Source organism: Leptodactylus fuscus, chromosome 6 (assembly GCF_031893055.1).
Source record: "Leptodactylus fuscus isolate aLepFus1 chromosome 6, aLepFus1.hap2, whole genome shotgun sequence".
NCBI lineage: Eukaryota > Metazoa > Chordata > Amphibia > Anura > Leptodactylidae > Leptodactylus > Leptodactylus fuscus.
In genome coordinates this window covers 51,389,047-51,412,186 of record NC_134270.1, presented here as the reverse complement: position 1 = coordinate 51,412,186, position 23,140 = coordinate 51,389,047, and the positions used below count along the sequence as shown (strand labels likewise).

The following is a 23,140-nucleotide window of genomic DNA, read 5'->3' as shown; positions in this document are numbered from 1 at the left end:
TAATACAACATACTTATCTCCTTCATGCCTCCCTATAATACAACATACTTATCTCCTTCATGCCTCCCTATAATACAACATACTTATCTCCTTCATGCCTCCCTATAATACAACATACTAATCTCCTTCATGCCCCCCTATAATACAACATACTTATCTCCTTCATGCCCCCTATAATACAACATTCCTATCTCCTTCATGCCCCCCTATAATACAACATACTTATCTCCTTCATGCCCCCCTGTAATACAACATACTTATCTCCTTCATGCCCCCCTATAATACAACATACTTATCTCCATCATTCCCCCCATAATACAACATACTTATCTCCTTCATGCCCCCCATAATACAACATACTTATCTCCTTCATGCCCCCCATAATACAACATACTTATCTCCTTCATGCCCCCATAATACAACATACTTATCTCCTTCATGCCCCCCCATAATACAACATACTTATCTCCTTCATGCCCCCCTATAATACAACATACTTATCTCCTTCATTCCCCCCATAATACAACATACTTAACTCCTTCATGCCCCTCCTATAATACAACATACTTATCTCCTTCATGCCCCCCTATAGTACAACATACTTATCTCCTTTATGCCCCCCCATAATACAACATACTTATCTCCTTCATGCCCCCCCCATAATACAACATACTTATCTCCTTCATGCCCCCCATAATACAACATACTTATCTCCTTCACCACTTTCCATTATAATGTAGCTGTCACTTCACTGTCAGTCACGGCAGGCAGATATCATCCCTGGAAAACACGTCAGTCAGAAAGGATCTCAGACATATTGAGGCAGATTTGCTATGCTACATACATCACAATTCTGCACACGAACTGCCCTGATGTATTTTAGGCAAAGGCCCCACGTAGAAGAGTTTTGGGGTGTTGCAGAAACGCAGTAAGAAAAAACACTGTGTTTTCCAGTTTTGCCAGCAATTTTGGTTAATCTGATCCACACAATACAGGGTGAAAAATTGTAAAAGTCAGGTTATCAGAAATGTGTGCATTTAGTCGAGGAAGGGTGATTGTCTATGCTGTAGATTTAACAGAGGAGGTAAAAAACTTAAAAATTCAGCAAAATCTGTATGAGAAATGGCGGAATAAAATAAACATATTTTCACAGCGTTTTGTTTCCACGGTGTGTTTTAGCTGCTTCTCACTACATTAGCCGTAGACCCTTAGACTGACAAAAGGGAAGCGGCTTAGCATAAAGGGGTAGAGGTTTAAGTTGTGCTAGTGGGTGCCAGAATTGCACTAAATTTCCGGTACATGTTTCTTTGACAGAATACGCTTGCGGCTAACCTTAGTTTAAGGCTGAACCACATTTGCCGCCCAGCATTTGCCACTGTAATAATTATGGCACATTTTAAGACTGTCTTGTCTCAAATTGTACCTAAAATGAAAGAAAATGAGTAAACGTGCCCCAGAATTCAGGAATGTCTCACTGAATCCTTGTCACTGGTTTGGTTGTGTAGTCAGGAGCTGCAAGTGACTCTATTGTATACTTCTATGGACAAGTGTATAGTATCACCTATATGGACAAATGTACAGTAACTATTTTCTAATTGTAGATTGTATTACTAGTCCGGATACCGTTGTTTTTTATTATATATGAGATATTGATCTTGACATGCGTCATCTGCACAGTACCACTATATATCATATTTTATTTTCCAGAATGTGCCCAATATTTTTATTTTCAATACATGTGTATCTATGGACACCTGCACAATACAATTGTCCTTGAGTTGTGAATGCTGGGTGTCGCTCTAGGTGTCTGTTTTTACGTTCCATATGTAGTCAAATACCCAGTATCACTTGATAGAAACCCATTTGCCCTGTGTTCAGTACTATTTCAATGGTATTGTATGCCAGAGATCAATGTATATTCATACTGAATATATTGTATATGGATGCACGTACAATAACACTTTGTCCTATATGCTAGAAATCAATATCTATATTTATTTTAGATGCACAGTACTACTGTGGTCTTTCTTCATATTTGCATGGTAAAATATTATCTTTTAGTTGATTTTGACCACTGCTTGTGGCTGTTATAACAAAATTGTGAAATACTTATAAGGATTATGCTTGTTTCTACTATCTCTAGATAACCAGTTTAGAATGTCAATTCTGGAACGCCTGGAGCAGATGGAGAGGAGAATGGCTGAGATGACGGGTTCCCAACAGCACAAGCAAAGTGTGGGTGGAGGCAATGGAGGCGGAGCTAACAGTGGGGGGAGCCAAGCACAGGTAGGAGCAATATATCTATATAATACATATATATATAATAAGATAATAAATATATCTTATATAATACAATTAAATCTGAGGATGGAGCAGATGTTGAATGTATCATATGCAGCATGTCTTCTGTGGACATTATTGCTATGAAATCTAGTATAATTGTACCTGTTATAAGGATGAGTATAATTATTATAATACTACTATTTTACTATTTACAAAAATATAGTTATTATAATACAGCCCTTATGTACAACAATGTAACTTCTATAATACTGTACAAGAATATATCTACTATAGTACTGCTCCTATGTACAAGAATATAACTAATATAATACAGCCCCATGTGCAAGAATATGTGCAAGAACATAACTACTATAATACTGCCCCTATGTACAAGAATATAACTACTATAATACTGTCCCTATGTACAAAAATATAACTACTATAATACTGCCCCTATGTACAAGAATATAACTACTATAATACTGCTCCCTATGTACAAGAATATAACTACTATAATACTGTCCCTATGTACAAAAATATAACTACTATAATACTGCCCCTATGTACAAGAATATAACTACTATAATACTACCCTTTGTGTACAAGAATAGAATTACTATAATGTTATTCTCTATTTAGATGAACATAACTATTATAATACTGCCTCCTATGTCCAATAAGATATCTACTGTTATCTGCTTCCTATGTACAAGAACATAACTACCATACTACCCTCTATATAGACTATATCTACTATAATAATGCCTTCTAGGTATAAGAATATAACTATTATAATACAACTCCCTATGTAAAATACATATAAGGCTGCATTCACACTGAGTAACGCTGGCGTTTTTTGTGCTTATTTTTGCACATAGCGCCGCGTTAACGCCGCGTATACGCTGCATTTGCGCCATTTAACGCGACCGCAAAATAGCGCGGGGCAAACGCGGCGTCTACGCGGTGTTAACGCGGCGCTATGTGCAAAAGTAAGCACAAAAAACGCCAGCGTTACTCAGTGTGAATGCAGCCTAACTCCTATAATAATGTCCCCTTATAAAGAATATAACTGCTATAGTACTACCCTTTATGTACAAGATTATAACTACTATAATACTATCCTCTATGTGTAAGAATATAACTACTATAATATTGCCACTATGTATAAGACTATAACTACTATAATATTGCCCCTTATGTACAGTATAAGAATATAACTGCTATAATTCTGATTATAATATAACAGATATGAATATGGATAATGGTATTTGTATGTTTTGCTGACAGTGTGCCACTGGGCCTGGATCCATTGGAAGCTGCTTTGAGAGTCGGGTAGTGGTTGTGTGTGAAAAGATGATGGGTCGGGCCTGTTGGGCAAAATCCAAGCACCTGATTCATTCCAAGACATTCAGAGGAATGACCCTGCTTCACCTCGCTGCTGCGCAGGGATATGCCACCCTCATCCAGACCCTTATCAAGTGGAGGTAAGTAAGATGGGCCCAGACTCATGTAAAGAGAACCTGGAATATACTGTATTGTAATATACAAATAAAGATATCACGTATCCAGGATAAATGTACTGTAGAGACAGCGGAGCTTTCTACTCTTATACTAGTCCTGCTGCACAAGAGACAGTTCAGACAAATGATATTATATCACCTATATATCACTAGGATATATCAATTTCTGTAGCCTTACAGTTTATTCTGTAGCAGAGGTGCTGCCACCAAGAGGAGTAATGTGATAGTGCTCATTTATTGCACGGTGCTATGGATGGACTCATAACAATATATATGTCACATGTGAGAACTCAGAAACTCTTCTGAGTTTCAGGGGTCTCAGATTATGTCCCCTTTTCCTCAGCCAACCACATCTGTAGCTTTAATCTACAAGATATGGGCAGTACAAGGTAAAACAGCGGCCGCCGTCTGCAAGAAACTATTATTTTCTTTTTTCCAAGAAAAACTTAACAAATACTATTCATACTCTTAGTGTTTGCTAAGGAGAATAGCACATAGCAACCAATTCAATAGGTGATATTTACCAAATGCCAAATTAATTTAGGTCAAGTTAAAACCTTTTGGGGAAAAATAGCTATTGGAATGGAAGGAGGGGGGTCCTCTACCTAAAACTTGGAAGTCCCCATGTTAACAGTGGATGCAGGGAAGCTGTAAAGAGCAAAGATGTACATTGTAAATCATAGGTAGCATTGACATACAGTCCATAAATAGGGTACAGCACATAAACTAATGGTCTGTGTCTCTGAGCCCATAAGACTCCCACAGAGTTTTTTTAGAGAATAACCCCAATTTCTCAGGGCTTGGCATGTTTAATGATATGACAAGAGTCCTAAGAATAGTGACGTTGTCATAAAGTGGCATAACCTGAAAATAACCTTGACGTGATTGCATTTTCCATGTCTGCCTACAGGACAAAGCACGCTGACAGCATTGATCTGGAACTAGAGGTCGATCCTTTAAATGTTGATCATTTCTCATGTACTCCTCTGGTAAGAACACAATCCCTAAGCTTATGTAAATCTATACTTATTATGTCTCATTCACACTTGTCCTATCTCAGTCACGCCATATGAAGTCAATGGAAGCAAAAAAGTGCACCAAAAACACCAAACATTTACTGTATTCTACAAATGGGATTTCAAAATGTTCCCTTCACTACAATGCAATGGACGCTACATGAAGCATGAACTAGACCCGGCAGAGAATGGTTCTAATACTATCTTGTCTTCTTTTCTTTCCCAGATGTGGGCCTGTGCACTTGGCCACACTGAAGCTGCTGTAGTGCTGTATAAATGGGACAGACGGGCAATCTCCATCCCTGACTCTCTTGGAAGACTCCCTCTGTCTATTGCACGTTCCCGGGGCCATGTAAAGCTTGCAGAGTGTCTAGAACAGTTACAAAGGGAAGAACAGTCTCAACTAGGGCAAAATGCTCGGTTACAATGCTCCCCAAGTGCTGAGGCCAGTGCAGACAACTGGTTAAACCAGTGGCAGAACGAGGCCATCGCCCCACAGGAGGCTCAGAAGGGCGTCACAATTATTTCAAATGCCAATGCAGGTAAGAGTGAGAAAATAGTGGCAGCAAAGATGAGCCCACAAAAGCAAAAATGTTATGTCATCAAGAATTTGATAAGGCACTATAAACCCATGGAGATAAGTTAAAATCACTGGGGGAAAATTTCATTTAGCCTCACATATCCTCTGCTGTGGCTTCTGTATTGTACATGTAATTTAAGAGTTTCCCAATGCAGACGGGACTGCACTCTCATCCTGGCTCTTAGAGGGGTACCAAGCTAGCAGCCCAATACAACACATGGACACTTGGTGACATTAAAGACTCAAAGGTATCTGCTTAGTAATATAAAGGAGTAGGGTGTCTCTGCACATGGGAGCAAATTGTTCATATGTACAGATGTAGCAGAGTGAACCCAAACTTCTGCAATTGGTTAAACTGCTGCAGTGTGATATCTTATTACAGAAGGCAACAAAATACAATGAAAAGTAATTTTTCAATAAATTTTCATTATTTTTGCTGTCCTCTGTGATAAAATATCACACAGCAGCAGTTTAAAGGAGTTTTCCCATCTCACTGTTTCAGTATCTCACTGTTTCCTCCCAGCTTGCTGAATGGGACACTGAGGTATCACAACAGTTATGCAGATCATATAATATGCACATGCTTGTAGAGAATGAACTCTGTGTTATCTGTGTGTTTACATAGAGAGATAACATACTTGGCTTTATCAGCAAACTGCAATTAGCTCAACTGATTCTCCTACCAGCAGAGCAGTGAGTGATGTCACTCGTCCTATCACACAGGTCTGTGGTTATAGCAACCCTGTGTAAACAATGGGAGGAATAGGTTCACATAGCAGGCAAACAAAGCAGCATTTCTAAAGCAATATATTTATGAATAGTCTTCAGTTTACATAGGCTACCAGTATATATAGGATCCTCATGATGGGATAACCCCTTTAACTAATTGCAGAAGTTCGGGTTAACTCCATTACATCTGTAAGTCTGGGTAAAACGGGTGGGGATGCAGCTGAAATGGCAGTCATTGTGGATTTCTTCAAGTATTTCAAGAGACCCATTGTAATATAGTTCAACCAGGAATATGTAAAGTTTAGAAGATAGATCCTGTTATGAAGAATTAGCTGTGTGTCACATATTTATGAGCGGCATAACCATACCAAACCCACAGAATAATATCAGCAGAATTTCCACTACCGTTCAGGCATCAAAACATTATCTTTATGGGGAGCAGTAAAATGTAAATGGAAAATATAAAGCTGTTATATTAGAAAGAAAAATGGTGAGTTAGAAATTCTGCTTAATTACCGGAGAGACTTTGATTCATCTCTTCATTCTGAGTCAACAAAATAACAGCCAGGAATGAGAATGTGAAATTCTACAAGAAATTGTGCCATCATTTTTTGTTATTGTAGAATCACAATAGATGAATAGATAGAAAGATAGATGGATAGATAGATAGATAGATAGATAGATAGATAGATAGAGAGAGAGAGAGAGAGAGAGAGAGAGAGATAGATAGATAGATAGATAGATAGATAGATAGATAGATAGATAGATAGATATTAAATAGATTTTTTATGGATTTTATTGTTTTTCATTTTTATTTGTTTTTTTACAGAATTGAGACGACCAAGATCAGAGCCCTCCAATTACTACAGTAGTGAAAACCCTAAAGATTACCCAGCTGCTAAAAAACACAAGTTGAACCCTGAATATTTCCAGGTTAGGCAGGAGAAGGTCATTGCTACAGCCCTAAGCCTGGATCAGTCAACTATCAGGAAGCAAAGCTCCAGCTCCAAGCCAATATCCGAATCTACCCATGGGGAGGAAATGCGTCACTTTGCCAGAGACCTTCCTCAGCGCACTCCAGATACCTCCGGTTACAGAGCTACAGCAGGACTGAAGTGGAGCCAAAAGGAGCTCTACCTGGGGCAAGTCACAGGAACGTCGAAGGCTGCAGGAATGGGGAAGGATATTGTGGGGCATAGACTGCGCCAGAGGGAACAAATGAGTGTCTTAATGATGTCTGAGCGGGAAATGGTTGATGCCGATCTACTGTCTTATAGAGAAAACTTGGAGAATGATGACTGCTTACAACACATGGATGACCTCCAGGTAAGGGCAAACTTTGGCACATGTAGGAACATAAAAAGACCATCTTACACTTTGAGTGTCTGAGTTTTTCTTTTTTGTCTTTGATGAAGCCTATTTATTATAAGTCAGAGTTCCCAACCATATGCAAGGAAACCGTGTATATCGATGTATCCACTTTCCTTAAAAGCATGACTTGCCTCCAATGTTCCGCCCTATTTTCAGCGACGGAAATGACTTTTTTGGAAAGCAAACGTATAGGACACAGTGAAAGATAGGAGTAAAAAGTTATACTGTAGATGGACACAACGGCAATACAGGAAGACACCGAGCAGCAAAAATAGTGCAGTTCTGTCGAGATTTTGAGAACAATGAAAGTGCAGGACAAATGAAAAAAAGTGACCAAGATGGCCCTTCACTTTGATGTGTTGTGAGAAGTCATAACACCTATGTGTGCTTGTAATCTGTGGGGATGGCAGCAGATATGTTCAATGCCAATACCAAGACGTTTGTAGAATGCAAGAGAGCAGAGGCACGTGTACCCAAAAAATGAACGATCCGTGCTCTTTAAGAATGATGAAATCCCAGGACACTCATAATGAAAGTCAAGCCTCTTTATTGTTAAAACGAAAGTACTTTTTACGGGACAGGGATCTCCTTTCTCAAGTGCAACAATATTGAACCTATAGATCTCTGTCCCCGAAACGCATTGTGATTTCGTTTTCACAATAAAGAGGATTGATTTTCATTCTGAGTGACTTGGGATTTCATCATTCCTAAAGAGCGCAGAGTGTTCATTTGGGGTAAATGTGCCCCTGCTCTCCTACATACTGTAGATGGAGGAAGCTGGTCCAGTTCAGGTTATGTTGTGTTCCACCGGGTTGTCCCATCTAATAGTTTGTACCATTAACAGCAAGAAGTTGGGAGTCTTGACCATAGACAGCTTTCTTCAACTTTTTGTCCTACAAAGGATGGGTTTGTGGCAAGTATAGGGTCCATGTATAAAACAGCCCACTTCTTATACACGTAAAGAAGCCCAGAAGCTATACTAAGTGGCATATACTGTACTTAGTGGCATATGGGTCAGTTTTGGGAGCCATTGTTTGGGATATGTGTGAGGAGGGATATGCCTGCATTGATTTTTGCACAACTATGATCATCTAATTGCCTGAACCTATAACTACATAAGGTTGATGCATTCGTCGTCTCGTCTACACATTTCAAAAATCAGTAGATTTCGGATAAGTACCACCATTAAAGGTCAGAGCAAAGTCAAAGTTTTCCTATAGTAAATTGAAGGCCAATCAACTTAATTCCTTCTTAAATTCACTCAAGAAAGGTGGAAAAGCACTATTGGGGAAGTAAATCACCAAGGAGTCCTCCTAATAAATAGGAGTTGATCTATCTGCTATAAATTTACTGCTTGATAGGTTGAGACTATTACGGAGGTATATTCATTTGTGGTCTCGCCCGGCCGCACAGTGCCACCACCCTGGAGGTAGGTTCCGGCAGGTCAAGCTCTTAGTTGTTGTCATTTAATCAGCGCTCACAAGGAATGCTGTTAAATCTGGCAGCGGCTTCATCCTAGTGGTTACAGATTGATCATTGGAGTTCATTATCTCCTCCTGAGACAGCGGCAGGGCCTTGGTGATGAATGCCCTCTATATGCCAGCGTCCTCCATAGAACCACTTCACAACTTTACAGTAAATAGCTCATTGCTGTTCACATCAGGACGATGTTCAGCTACTAAGCATCATAGATGTTTCATTTTTCTTGCTAAATACATCAAAAGAGAAAATTTTCACAGAGACAGAAAAGGTATAAAGGCAACTACAGTGTATCCTCTGCGGATCTTTGGAGCCAGACACTAATGAACATTCTTACATTATAGAACTTCTATTAAAATCATCCTTCTAGTCTCCTTCTAATGGAATTCTGCACCGTATTAAAGATGTAGGTTATCCTTTTGTGACCCTGCGCTTAACAAGAACCTGTTACATGGAAATTGCAGTCCTGTCTGCAGACAGCATGTTATAGAGTAGAAGGAACCGAGCAGATTGATATATAATTTTATGGTAAGAGCTTCAGTATAACTTGTCATATATCAAGTGAAATCTCTGCTCTCTGTTGAGAAGTCAAGGGGGCGGGCCTATCAGTGATTGACAACCTCCTCTCTATGACTGTATATACAGAGATAGCTGTCAGTCACTCATTGGACTCTGCAGCTACAGGTATCACAGATGAAACTTTCTCCAGTCTAGTTGAAAATGACAGAATGTCTACTAAAAAGTTGCCAACTATAGTAGAAAATGGTCTTGCAAGGGACAGAGCCCAAGTCAGAAACCCCCTCTGTGCCATATACTGTGGAGTATTCTTTTAAAGGAGTTTTCCAAGACTTAAATATTGTTGACCTAGCCTTAGGATAGAGCATCAGTATGTGATCAGTGAAAACCCAACACTGGGGACCCGTACTGATCAGCTTGAAGAGGCTGCGTTGCTCATGAGTACCAATGATGTCATGTTCGTCAGAAGTTCAGTCCCATTGAAGTGAATGGGGTTGAGCTGCAATATCAGACACTATCCCTACCATATGAATGGTACTGTATCTGATATTCAGAACACACACAAATGTTGTGGCCTCCTCAATCAGTTGATCTCTGATGGTACTAGGTGTCGGACTCCAACTTATCACATATCGATTGACCTAAATATATGTCATAAATATATAAGTCCAAGAAAACTCCCCTTAAAGGGGGTATTTCAGAACACACTCAATCAGATATACTGCATTGCTTTACAGACTTTCTCAAGAACTGAGAGTAAAATGAAGAGGTAATGGTGCGTGTTCTATTATGGTCTAAATTTTAATTCAGATTTCAGGGACCAGGGGAATGATAGACCACATTAACTCTTTGGACCCCTACCATCAGATAAGCGGTGCTAGAAATTACAAGCTACTCATTTCTTCCACAAGAATAGGCATGTTGGTGGGGATATACAGATATTAATTCCTGGCCCGAACATTTTTAAGAGGCCAACTCATTCTAGTGCAAAGGTCGCTTTATAAAACCTATTTCTACAAGAAACATGGCATGTCCTGTACTCTAGCTGATAGTATTTAGTACTCTACTGTGCCAGGTATTGATTGGTGATAAAACTGATCTGCGACCTGAGCACCAGGACACAGCTTAAGAAGTAGAACTTCCAATGATTTCATGTCCTATCAGACGGATCAGTATATGTGCTATATATTTGGTGCTATCACAATGACATCTTACATTTACAATTACACGTATTGTGCAACCCTATAAAAATTGTTTAACGTATTCATAAATTCAAATAATGTAGACTTGGATGTCAATATTTCCCCTTGTCTTTAATTCAGGTGAATATGATGAATCTGGCAGAACAGATCATTGAAGCTACACCTGAGAGGATCAAACGGGAGAATTTTGTACCCATGGAATCTCCACTGGCAGAGAGGGCAGACACTGCAGCGTTTAGCACCACCATGAGCTGGCTGGCCAGTTATCTTGCTGATGTTGATCACTTACCTAGCGCTGCACAGATACGGTAAGTTTTTCAGGAATGGTAACACTAGTAACCAATGATATAGGAGAGGATGCCCAGGTTATACCAACATGGTCCATATCACTATATACAATAAAATGTATATCTTATACCAGCCATGCACATATAATTATGCAGAGAAGATAATGAGGTTAAACCAACATGGTACATATCACGATATATAAAAAAATATATACCGTATTTTTCGGACTATAAGACGCACTTTTTTTCCCCAAAATTTGGGGGGAAAAGAAGGGTGCGTCTTATAGTCTGAATGTAGCGCCTGGCACCCGCCGTAATAGAGAGGCGAATGCCGGCACGGGATAGACGCCGGCACAGGTGCCGGGGCCTGAGACATCGCTGCGTTCCTCTGCCCTGCATGAAGCCAGCAGCGGCAGGGGCGATGCTATTCCGCTCCTCCGTCCCCCCGCCGCTGGCTTCATGCAGGGCAGAGGAGCGCAGCGATGTCTCAGCCCCGGCGTCTATCCCGTGCCGGCATCCGCCTCTCTAGTACAGCGGATGCCGGGTCAGTATTGGTGGCCCCTTCTCCCCCGGGGCCGGTCCCCACCGGCCCCGTACCTGTAAAGTTGCAGGCCGGCTCCTGCGCGGCGATATCGCAGGAGCCGACCTGTTCGGGTGACAGCCGGGAGCCTAATGAGGCTCCCAGGCCTGTCACTGCTATATATTAGTACTGCGGCTGGGTCTATGACCAGCCGTAATACTAATAGACAGAATGTCCCATAGACGGCAATACAGTTGTATTGCCGTCTATGGGACTTGCAATCAAGCGACCGCAGGCTCAAGCCCCCGGGGAGGAATAAAATAGTAAAAAAAAAAAAAAAAAAAAAAGCTTTAAAAATATATAATAAAAATATAAAATAAATAAAAGTTCTAAATCACCTCCTGTCCCTAGAATATATATATAAAAGTAGAAAATCATATCATAAACCACCGTTTTTTTTTTTCAATACAAGGTGATCTAAGCAATAGATATTCCCCAAAATGGTATAACTAAAAAGTACTTCTGGCCCCACAAAAAAAAACACTCTATGCGTGCCCGTACAGCTGCAGGGTCACCTGTCAATGTGGCCTTGCAGCTGTTGCAAAACTACAACTCCCATATATTAAATATTTTACCATTTTTTGCTTCAAAATTTTTTTTCCCTATTTTCCTCCTCTAAAACCTAGGTGCGTCTTATAGTCCGAAAAATACGGTAATTTGAACAATTTGAACATACATCATTACAATGCAGAGGTTGCCCAGGTTATAGAACACTAATACCATGACTAGCCCAGGTTATTGTCATCTATCATGAGGTCCTCATCTTTCACAGGTCGCTCTACAGTGAACCACTGACTCCTTCATCCAACACCAGCTTAAGCCCTGCGTGTTCTCCCATGAGTGAAACAACCTTCGAAAAACCCAGTCTGCCCTCTGCTGCGGATTGGTCAGAATTTCTCAGTGCGTCCACCAACGAGAAGGTGGAAAATGAATTTGCTCAGCTGACCCTGTCCGACCATGAACAGAGAGAACTCTACGAGGCGGCCAAACTCGTCCAGACCGTGTTCAGGAAGTACAAGGTTTGTCCCATCTGTCTATAAATACCTTTATAGTAGACATGTGTAACTATAGTTTACAAATAGAATTTCAGTTTCTCACCATTATCAAGATCTCTGCTTGGTGTTAGTAAATGGGAAAATTCTTCTTTACATTGTGGGGAAGTTAGCTTGGTAGCAGCAATGGTGCGGACCTAACCAGTCAGAGACAGGGACAAAAATCTGTGGCAAGTAGGTTTATTTTTTTTAAAAAAAAAAACAGCAAAATAAATAAACCTATACTTCAGGCACAAAATGAGCAAAATAAAATACAGCCTTATCTTCAGGCAACAGAATGTCAAACAAAACCCTGCTCGTCTGAGCACTAACAAAACAATAAAATATTAACTGTACGGGTTGCTTACTACCAACCATACAAATAAACAAAAATAGTGCATTACAGTCTCAATAGACTCTCAGTCTATCAAGACAGAACCAGGCACCTCCTCTCACATGAGGACGAGTAAAGAATGTTTCCATTCACTGACAACTAGTGAAAATTTAGAAAATTGAAATCTTCCATTGTTATGGTGAGCAGGGTTTATTTAAAAAAATAAAAAAATAAACCCTACGGAGCCCTCTGGGTTACTGACTGCTAACACCTAAGTGTGAATACTGTCTGACAGTTGAAGTCACTGCCAGCTAAATTAAATCAGCAGGTGTACTCTGTTACCAGTCACAGAGTCCTGTGCAGTCAGAGCAGCTGCACAAATAAACTAACTGGCTAGCCAGCACTCCTGGACTAGCCAGAGACCAACAAACCCTGTGTGCTTCCAGCCACCCAACCCCCAAAGCAACTGCAACCAGAAACCTGTCAGTGTGAATACTGACTGACACAGCAAAGGCCTAATGAGCTTTCACACAACTCACACACACAAGGCAGCATGCTGCCCAACTACCAATGGCATTGCTGTCTCTGGGGAATTTACTAACTAGGGCCAATAAATATTTTACAGGCTGGAACCCAAGCACCACACACACATCAATTCAGGTTATCAGATTTGGTTTGAGATTTAATCTTAGAGCACCAGGCGTCCAGACCAGCCCCCTTATATAGGCAAGGGGCGGTCACCAGCAAATAGCCCAGCTGCCCAATCCAAGCATCCATTGGTCAACACCTATGTGTCAAACAGTCGACCACGCCCGGCTGTTGCAAGGTTAACCCTTGCAACCCTGGACTGTGCAGAGGAACAGGCAGCGACACCCATATCATGGCCGCAGTTACTGCACAATCCTAACATCCACCTTGTATTGCCTGTGAACATTGCTAAAGCATTGGTAATAATGATGATATTGCAGCTACTTACTACTGTTACTACTGTGCTTATTGTTTTCCTAGGGTCGTCCATTGAGGGAACAACAGGATGTGGCTGCGGCCGTCATACAACGCTGCTATAGAAAGTACAAACAGGTAAAACACAATGAAGCAGCATGCAGACGGAACAAGGAATTGCTTTTCTCTTCAGTTTAGAACCCATGTCAGACATATTATCATAGAACACTATGCTAAAAAAGCGCACTGCCACAGAAGATGTTTAGCAAAAAATATATAAAGCTTTATTTAAATACATTTTAAAACATATGAAGAGCTCAACGGAAAAATGGCCTAAGTCCAAAAATCAATATTGTGAGAAAAACGAAATTTAAAGTTTTAGCCTAAAGCAAACGGGCATTATTGTGGAATATATCTATCCAATGTAATCAGCTAAATATGGCTTACACATCGAAGGCGCTACAGCACACGTATCTTTATGGTTGCCGCAGCAGTCGGCTTAAGTGCAATCTTATGCTAATATCGTCAAATATACCGTAAAAATTATTAAACGATGAAGAATAATAATTACCTGCCTCTCTTTTCGGCGCTAAATATGTGCAAAAGTCGATTTAGAGCCTTTTAAACAATAAGACAAAGTTTTTACACTAATATAAACAACAGACCGGAAGTCACGATTTCAATGAAAAAATGACCAACGAGAGTGAAGTAAGTAAGTTTGTATTGGACTTAGGCCATTATTCCATTGAATGTAAATTCTTCTGCATTGAAATATATGGACTTAGGTCATTAATCCTAGGTACCTTGTAAACCCAATGCATAGAACGAGGTACAAAGAAGCTTTCTAGGTAATAATTTGAAATATGAAAAAATGTGGACTTAGGCCATTTTTCCGTTGAGCTCTTCATATATAAGACAGAAATAATGAATGGGGTGATACAACCAAACAGAACAATGAAGGCCCAAGATGGAATACTAATGGTTGATGATGAATAAATGACACTTACATTACATATATATATAAGGATATGTGAAACATACATAGTTTCTAAAGTGCATATATAACATACATAGTTTTTTAAAGTGCAAATATTCTGTGAAATAACATGATACCAAGTAGTGTTCTATTTATATTGCTTTGCCAATTTTTGCCCTATATTTAGTCGTGTAGACATATTATCATGTCAGCATTGAGGAGCTGAATAACGAAACAGCAGCAAAGGCAATGGCCTAGGAGTATAGGGGCTCGATGTAATGAAACGTGGTATGATGAAAAGTTCATTCATGCGGGCAGGGTGCTGCAAGCACACAGAGCCCATTATATGCTATGGCTCGTCTTTGCTAGTCAGGAGAGCTGGCAGCTTGTGGTTATGCGGGAGCTGGCACTGGCCAGCGTTGATTGGCTGAATGCTATACAGTCTACAGCAGGGGTGCTCACACGTTTTCAGCATGTGAGCTACTTTATAACATGACCAAGTCCAAAGATCTACTACCTGCTGTGAACAAACAGCACCATCAGCCTGCACTGTGAACAAGCAGACACTGGCTGCATCCCGCGATCGACCCATACATCCATTGCGATCAACCGGTAGATCGCGATCGGCGTATTGGGCACCCCTGGTCTACAGCATTTGGCCAATCAACGCTGTTTCTGCCGTAGGCTCGTCTGTGACGAGGCGGAGTCTAAGATCGGACCAAAGTAGGATAGAAATACTACTCACTGACAGTTTCCTGCTTGTAAACAAATATACTACTTCTTGATGGTTTCCTCCATGTTGATGGTTTCTTACTTGTTGGTGGTTTCCTGGGTAGAGATTTTCTTTTTACATGACAGAGTGATACTGAACCTGAACATGAGTCAGTAAAACAATAAATTAGATAATGAAGATTTACTGACTACAGAACCGATGCTAATTTATCCCTTATCTACAGGATAGTGAATACATTCTTGGTTGGGATCAGTGGGGTCTAAGCAGTCAGACCCCCCCCACATATCCCAAGAATGGGGTTATTTTACATAAAATGTATTAATAATTTTAGCGCCGTAACCCCTTTAATTAAAGGTGGAGGTCCATTTTAATCAGCCCCCCAAACCCAATCTATTTCTCTGCTTTCCCCTGCCAGTCTGTTGTGACAAGGTTGTATAACTTGTTTCTTAATACCAGCAACTACAAATCATCATTTCTGTTTTCACTCATTGACAGCTAAATGCATTTGTCTAATTTTGTAGCGAAAAAGTAAAAAAATAAAACAACTTAAAATAGAATCAGGAAATAAGGCAGACAGTTTATTTTCATGGCATAGAATATAAATTTCTAAATGTGGCAGCGATGGATTTTGATGTTACTTCTGAAGTGCCGGCTGTGAATGAGATCGGCTGAAAATAACACAACGGCTCTTCATACTGATTCATGCTAATTGGGAAATGTTCCTGTTTGCCTCAGTCTTTGTTGAGAACGATGACGGTCGTGTTGGTCTCTTAAGCTTCGTGCAGAGTTTTTGTCTCTGCTTCATCAAGACATTCACTTCTGAAAGCCTTGACAGCTTCTGGTTACTAAATAAATGCTACAGAAATAGACTAAGCCCCCATCGCAACCCAGGGGTCTTAAATAATAAAAAAAAAATAACAAAATGAAAAGACACATTGATCAGTGATAATTCCCAGTTCCCATCAAGCAACCCAAGGACAATTTTGTAAGTTTTTATTGAACTTGTATATCATGCAGTTCTATTTTCCCTGCACATAGCTGCCTATTATCACACTAGTTTATGTGATTCTTTTTTGAGAAGACCACCTTCCTAGAAGACCACGTTTCAATGCAATTTTTAGTGGAACATTATATAGTTCATGATGTTATCCTACTAATATTATAAGTGTGAAAGTTTGTGTGTTTGGATGTTTGGATGTTTGTGAGTTTGGATGTTTGTTCCTCAATCACGCTAAAACGCCTGGACGGATTTGCGTGCAATTTTCCACAAACATAGTTTTCCCTTAGGATTGAGTCACAGGCTACTTTTGGTGCCACTAAACAACATGGCTTCCTAGCAGGAGACTCAGAAAAGCAGGACTCCTAGTCCCAGCTATAGACTCACACACACTGCCTGGCATTTCCTGCCTCAACCTGCCTGCACACTCCTTACTGTCACCTCAGAAGTAGCCCTCACTCTACTCACTCACTTTTACATATAGCTTTCCACTATATAACACATCACATTGTCTGTATCACGACATACACAATACAACACATCACATTGTCTGACACAATACAACACATCACATTGTCTGACACAATACAACACATCACATTGTCTGACACAATACAACACATCACATTGTCTGACACAATACAACACATCACATTGTCTGACACAATACAACACATCACATTGTCTGACACAATACAACACATCACATTGTCTGACACAATACAACACATCACATTGTCTAACACAATACAACACATCACATTGTCTGACACAATACAACACATCACATTGTCTGTATCACGACATACACAATACAACACATCACATCACATTTGCTAGCCCACCAAACTTTTTAAAGCACTTTTACACACGTCTGTGTCCGCCCAATTCTCAAACCACCGCAGACGAAGTCGCGGGTAAAAGCTAGTATGTTTATAAGTTCATGATATTACATGCATTGTCCTAAATTACAGATCCAGCACCTCTAGTGGCCATTTGCAGTACTACATCTTTAAACTGTATGGTACAGCTCTGTCCTTTATTGAAATCGGCTTCGGACAGTTTATCAAGTGATACTTCAGTTCTGCTAAATGGGTGCGAGGAGCAATAACTGTATAGCTGCATGGCCACTGCACAGAGTCACCTGCTTCCGATTCTGTGCTGAAAACAGCTAGTCAGTGGGGCCATCAATGTTGGACCCCCATTGATCTAATAGTGATGACCAATCCTAAGGGTATCCCATCAATGTAGAGTCTTGGAGAATTCCTATAAGCGTCAAGTTAAACTTTACTATATCTGTAGGATAACTATATTTACTATCACTTTAACTCTTCTTGACACCAGGTTCGGACTGTTCAGAACCCAAGTGGGATTCCCAGCCCTCCAATCCCTATTTATGACATGTCATCGAAATCCCATTAATCCAAACAAACTTTAGACAGAACTGAAATTTTTCGGATGGCGAGGAGTAAGTGAAAGTGAATGTACCATGCACACAGTAGAGATTTTCTACGGCTTGATATGAAATTAATTCAGAGGAACAGCCACACACAATGTGTTGAACGCCTATTTTACTTTGTTGCAAATTCAATAAAAATTGCTAAATGGGAACGGACATTAAAGTTTTACGAGCGCAATAAACATCAGCCAAGCAGAAAACGAGACTGGCTGAAGTGCGCCGTTATTACACATCAAAGCCAATGAGCTGCCTCCCCGCTATCAAAGGCCGAAGATCAGTAAGATGATTCACTCTAATGAGAAGTCACTATCATCGGCTGGGAACATTAAATGACTGGTTTTAATTATGTTCAGATAATTAAAGTATTGTCAGAGTTGGTCATTTCTGTGAAAACAGCCACTTATTGTCGTCCAGTAACACTCTCCTATTTGTTGCTCTTTGTTTAATACGTCCACAAATAATTAAAGATTAACCAAACTATTCCGATTTTTTTCATTACTAACATTACTATTTGATTCTTTCCTAAGCTTACATGGATAGCCTTGAAGGTAATGAGATCTCTCTATTGTTTCATATATAACATCATGAGTGAAGAATATCTGCACCACCTGTACGTCAGCCAATATAGTGCCATGGGCCAGTAAATTCTGCCAATACATTGTACTGGGCAACTTGAGAAATTATTTTTAAGTATATATTAGGATTTGGGCTGTTAAGTGCATTGGTTATTTGTATTAACATCTATCTAATCTCCATTATTTCTTATGGTTTCACCCTTTGATCCTATGAGCGCTTGGTCAAGTTCTTATTCAACATTATAGTTCTTTTTACTAGCTGTATTAGGGCGGGTTCACACCTGCACCCGGTCTCCACTTTGTGGGTTTCCGTCTTCTGCCTGAGAAACTGGACAGGAGACAGAAACCCGGCAGTCAGTGTCCGCCTGTGAGCGTCTTGTGCCTCTCCGCGGCGAAACCGTATTTTTTAAACGGACACAAAGTCCTGCATCTCCGGTTAAAAAACAAACGTTTTTCGCTGTGGACAGGCAAACGATGCTCACGGGTGGACACTGACTGCCGGGTTGCTGTCTCCTGTCCAGTTTCTTGAGCAGAAGATGGAAACCTACTGTAAATTCGCAATGTCTCATATCATATCAAGCTTAATAACAGAGAATGTATCATGACAGCACTTGACAGAAATCCAAACCTGCTGAATTTCTGCATGCCTACATTCACTATCATGTAATAGGACCCTACCTATCATGTGCCATTTATAATACTGTTGTTTGCCCTTCTCAGGCATCAGGGCCTGGGTATAAATGTTGCACCTTCTATAGCTCCGACCCTGACTTTGTGTCCCAGATTTAGTAATAGACAGCTTAGTCGTGCCAGTCGGTCATTGTTAGCATTATATCTACCTGTATACTGTATTCTGTGTATTGTATGTAACCCCCAAATGTAAAGCACCATGGAATTAATGGTGCTATATAAATTAATAATAATAATAACGTGCCAGTTTTATCCCAGTGGTTGATGCTGGATTATTCTGTGGATTTGTCTCTGACAAATTAAAATGGCCACCGTGACATGCATTGTGGTACATTATTATACTCTGTGGTCTCTACAGAACCCAGAATTTAATATGTGGAGGCTCAGGGAAGGTGAAGAAAATAAAAACATTTATAGTCACCTTCCCATGCCTTTTTTGGCTACCGTGTGTTGTCTGGCGCTCTCTTAGTCATGTGTCTAGGATAACCTCTGAGGCCTATGACTAGGTCACAGCAGTCAGACCAAGCGTCAGGACTCGCAGCTTATCCATGTGACTGAACCCAGGCACATGATGTCAAAAGGAGACCAAGAGAGAGCACTGGACACCATGAGGGGGCCCAAAAGAGGTGAGGGAAGGTGAGTATAAATATTTGGGTTTTTTCACCACCCTTGGGGTTCCACCTATTATAATTTGGGTCTGAAGAGACCCCAGAGTATAATCACTTCCACTTCTATCCAAACTTGTTCAACTCATAACGAATCAGAAACCTGAGTCGCCCGAACCCAGAACAAAACAAATCTGGGGAGGTTTTGGCAATCTCTAGCCGTAACCACAGTACTAAATCTTGGCCTATGTATTCTGCTTGCAGATAGAATGACAAAGAAAGTTTAAGTAAATGTCCCTATAGTCATAAAGGGCTTTTTCCTTTAAACAAGGTAACAAAATAGAGAATTTAAGACATTTTAGACATTCAACAATGTGTACTCCACATGTGTCCATGGCCTTAAGGTGCATTTCCCTTTAATATGCCTGTTAATGATAAATCCACCAACAGAGATCAGAAGCTGGTACGTGGTTACTGAATTTCATCACCTCATTGAAGTCCTCATTCACAGGCCCAGGTTTATCTCGATATGTCTTTCCAATGTGTTTGAAGAATTATTTTTACATCTGACCTTTGGCTCAAATAGCTGTGGATGAGCGTCTATTTTCCACTGATAAATATGCAGTATTGTTAGTGAACGTGCAATGTGTGCGGTGTGACAGATGGGGTAGTGCCGAGCCCCGCTGCTATGCCATGAACATCAAACACTTGATGGCCCTGACACATAGATTCACTGGTAATAGACTATTTATGGTTATATTAATCTTCATTACCGGCTGCTAATTGGCCTGCATTACTAAATGAAGGTCTAATTTCCCTCTCAAGCCCTAACTATCCAAGGTTATTGCAGCTAATATTATGAGCTGTGCAGTATATGTCCATTATATAGCAGGCCAGGCAACTTTATTAGCCTTTTATGCTTTGTCATTTTAACTGGTGCAGTATCCCCCTCCCTTCCCAAATCCTAAAAATTTGAGCCATCCTCTGCGAAGCTGCTACAGCTGTCTCTTAGGTATATACGTTTCATAAAAGCGGAATAAGTACCGGTATGGCAATCACAACAGTTCTCACCCAGCTTTCACAGGGTCCTGAATGTCAAACCTGCCTAGTTAACTGTTAGTGCAAGAAGAGTGTAAGTATTAGACAGCATTGCTTTCCGGTAAAACTGGGAGACAACCCATTAGGACCTATTACTGCAGCCATTTTTGTTGTCACCCATCTTTTTCTGAAACCAAGTAATGCTTCATCAGACTGCGCAGATTACTTATGTCATTGTCTCATCTTAACCACACAGTATGCACTTTATAAAAAGATGACCCAAGCTGCAATCCTCATCCAGAGCAAATTCAGAAGCTATTACGAACAGAAGAAGTTCCAGCAGAGCCGGCGCGCCGCGGTGCTCATCCAGCAGTACTACAGGAGCTACAAAGAGTGCGGACGTATACGACAAAAGCGTCGGACGGCTTCACTTGTTCAACAGAAACTCAGGTAACAAATACTTGGTCTGGTTTTGTGCTATGTATTGTAAAAAGTAATAAAGTATATTATGCCTAGTGCAGCATTTCAGAAGGCAGAGCATGACACAATGAATAAAAGAACTCCCTGTGCAAGCCTAAAAGGGGTCAAACCCCCAGTGATCCCAAGAAAAGGGGGTCCTTTCCACCTGTCGCACTTTCCGCCTGACCACAGCCAGACTGAATGTAGGTGTGACTGGTGGTGGATGGAGCTCCCATTCACTTCAATGGGAGTGTCAGACAATATAAAGCACTAGGCTATCTCTGCCGCTCTCATTAAAGTGACTGGAAGTGCCATCCACCAACATTCACTATATTTATATTTAGCCTGGCTGTGGTAAGACTGAATGTGCAGCGTGGGAAAGGACCTCCCATTTTTGCTTCATGGCTTTCTTTTTAGCTAAGTGTCCTGCTGTTTAGGGTGGTTTGGTTAGGCAAGAATAGATACAAACACATGGCCTTTAATCGGTTATTTTGCTCTTTTGCAGAAGCAGTCTCCTGACAAAAAAACAAGACCAAGCTGCTCGGAAGATTATGAGGTTTTTACGTCGCTGCCGTCACAGGTATGATAGTTCCATGGGAAAGACAAAAAATCCTGTAATACAGACCTTTTATTACAGGCCTCAGTTTTCAATTGCTGCCAGGAACTGTAAAGGGTGGAAGACACTATTCTGTCTGACTATAATTCTAATTGTTAGCATGCTACTATTAATATGAGGTCATCGTTTATGATTGATATAGATGGGGCTCTTGCTAAGGTCCCATCAATATAAAGTGCCATACCGTTGGTACCTGCCTTGGTTGTCTTGTAGGCATTAAGGCCTTGTTATTTAAGCCTGAAGAAGTTGCTGAAATGCTGAAAGAGTGGGCTAGCCATCTGTAATTTCAATAATAATTATAATATAGATCAACTGTCCACTGGATTAGTAGACAGAGCTGACCTGCAAGTGAATGGGAACTGAGCTGCGATAGTAGGCCATTGTCACTACACAGTGTATGCAATATTATACTTCTGACTTTGTACACTGTGCTCTGAACAGTTTATCAGTGGGGGTCCAACATCTGACACAATAAGGATGGACCGCCAATATCCAGTCTTGGAGAACCCCTTTAAGTCACCCAATTCTACATAGCAGATATGAATGTACTTAAACTGCCATTCATCCAAACCCATTCATTTCTGGCCTCTTACATGTTTAGATCAGTGTCTAGACCATAATAATTGTCTGCAAAATATATATCATGTCCGAAACCTGTTCATGTTTGCAGATCAGGCTTGCCCATACAAGTGTATGGGATCATACAAGTAGATGACATACTGATGCAATACATGTTTTTTTGCAGAATATGAATCCCTTTTTATGGACAGTAAAAACACTAGTCGTGTGTACTTTATGTAGCCTTACTAGGGACATTTTCTGCTCAGGGGCCTAGAAGAAGAGGATGACAGCCCTTGTGGGAGTTGTAATGACAAGCATTTTGGCTGCCATCAAGTTTACCCAGGATCAGATAAAACTAAGAAACAGACAAATGTGATTTTAACCATTTGACAAAAGAGGGCGACTCAAGGACTGGTATTTATTGGGGTATTTTCCTTGTAATTCCCTTTTATCTACAGTATTTATTAATGAACTTGGATAGGGGTAATTGACTCCTATAGATAAAATCCCCAGAGTCGTCATCCATCTTTATCCAAGTAAACTAGCTGTATATATGAGCAA

At 40.4% G+C, this 23,140-nt stretch overlaps 1 protein-coding gene across 5 annotated transcripts in view; it reads left to right on the top strand.

The window, feature by feature from the left end:
- Positions 1 to 23,140, top strand: part of CAMTA1 (calmodulin binding transcription activator 1) — a 1,244,145-nt gene that overhangs the window by 1,189,044 nt on the left and 31,961 nt on the right. For all 5 annotated transcript variants that reach the window (XM_075279917.1, XM_075279916.1, XM_075279915.1 and 2 more), the window contains 11 exons: positions 2,144 to 2,286; positions 3,571 to 3,767; positions 4,714 to 4,792; positions 5,046 to 5,361; positions 6,958 to 7,454; positions 10,817 to 11,004; positions 12,336 to 12,582; positions 13,937 to 14,008; positions 18,563 to 18,583; positions 21,200 to 21,393; positions 21,908 to 21,982. In XM_075279917.1, coding sequence (XP_075136018.1) covers positions 2,144 to 2,286; positions 3,571 to 3,767; positions 4,714 to 4,792; positions 5,046 to 5,361; positions 6,958 to 7,454; positions 10,817 to 11,004; positions 12,336 to 12,582; positions 13,937 to 14,008; positions 18,563 to 18,583; positions 21,200 to 21,393; positions 21,908 to 21,982 — 2,029 coding nt within the window. The remainder of the gene's footprint in view (positions 1 to 2,143; positions 2,287 to 3,570; positions 3,768 to 4,713; positions 4,793 to 5,045; positions 5,362 to 6,957; positions 7,455 to 10,816; positions 11,005 to 12,335; positions 12,583 to 13,936; positions 14,009 to 18,562; positions 18,584 to 21,199; positions 21,394 to 21,907; positions 21,983 to 23,140) is intronic.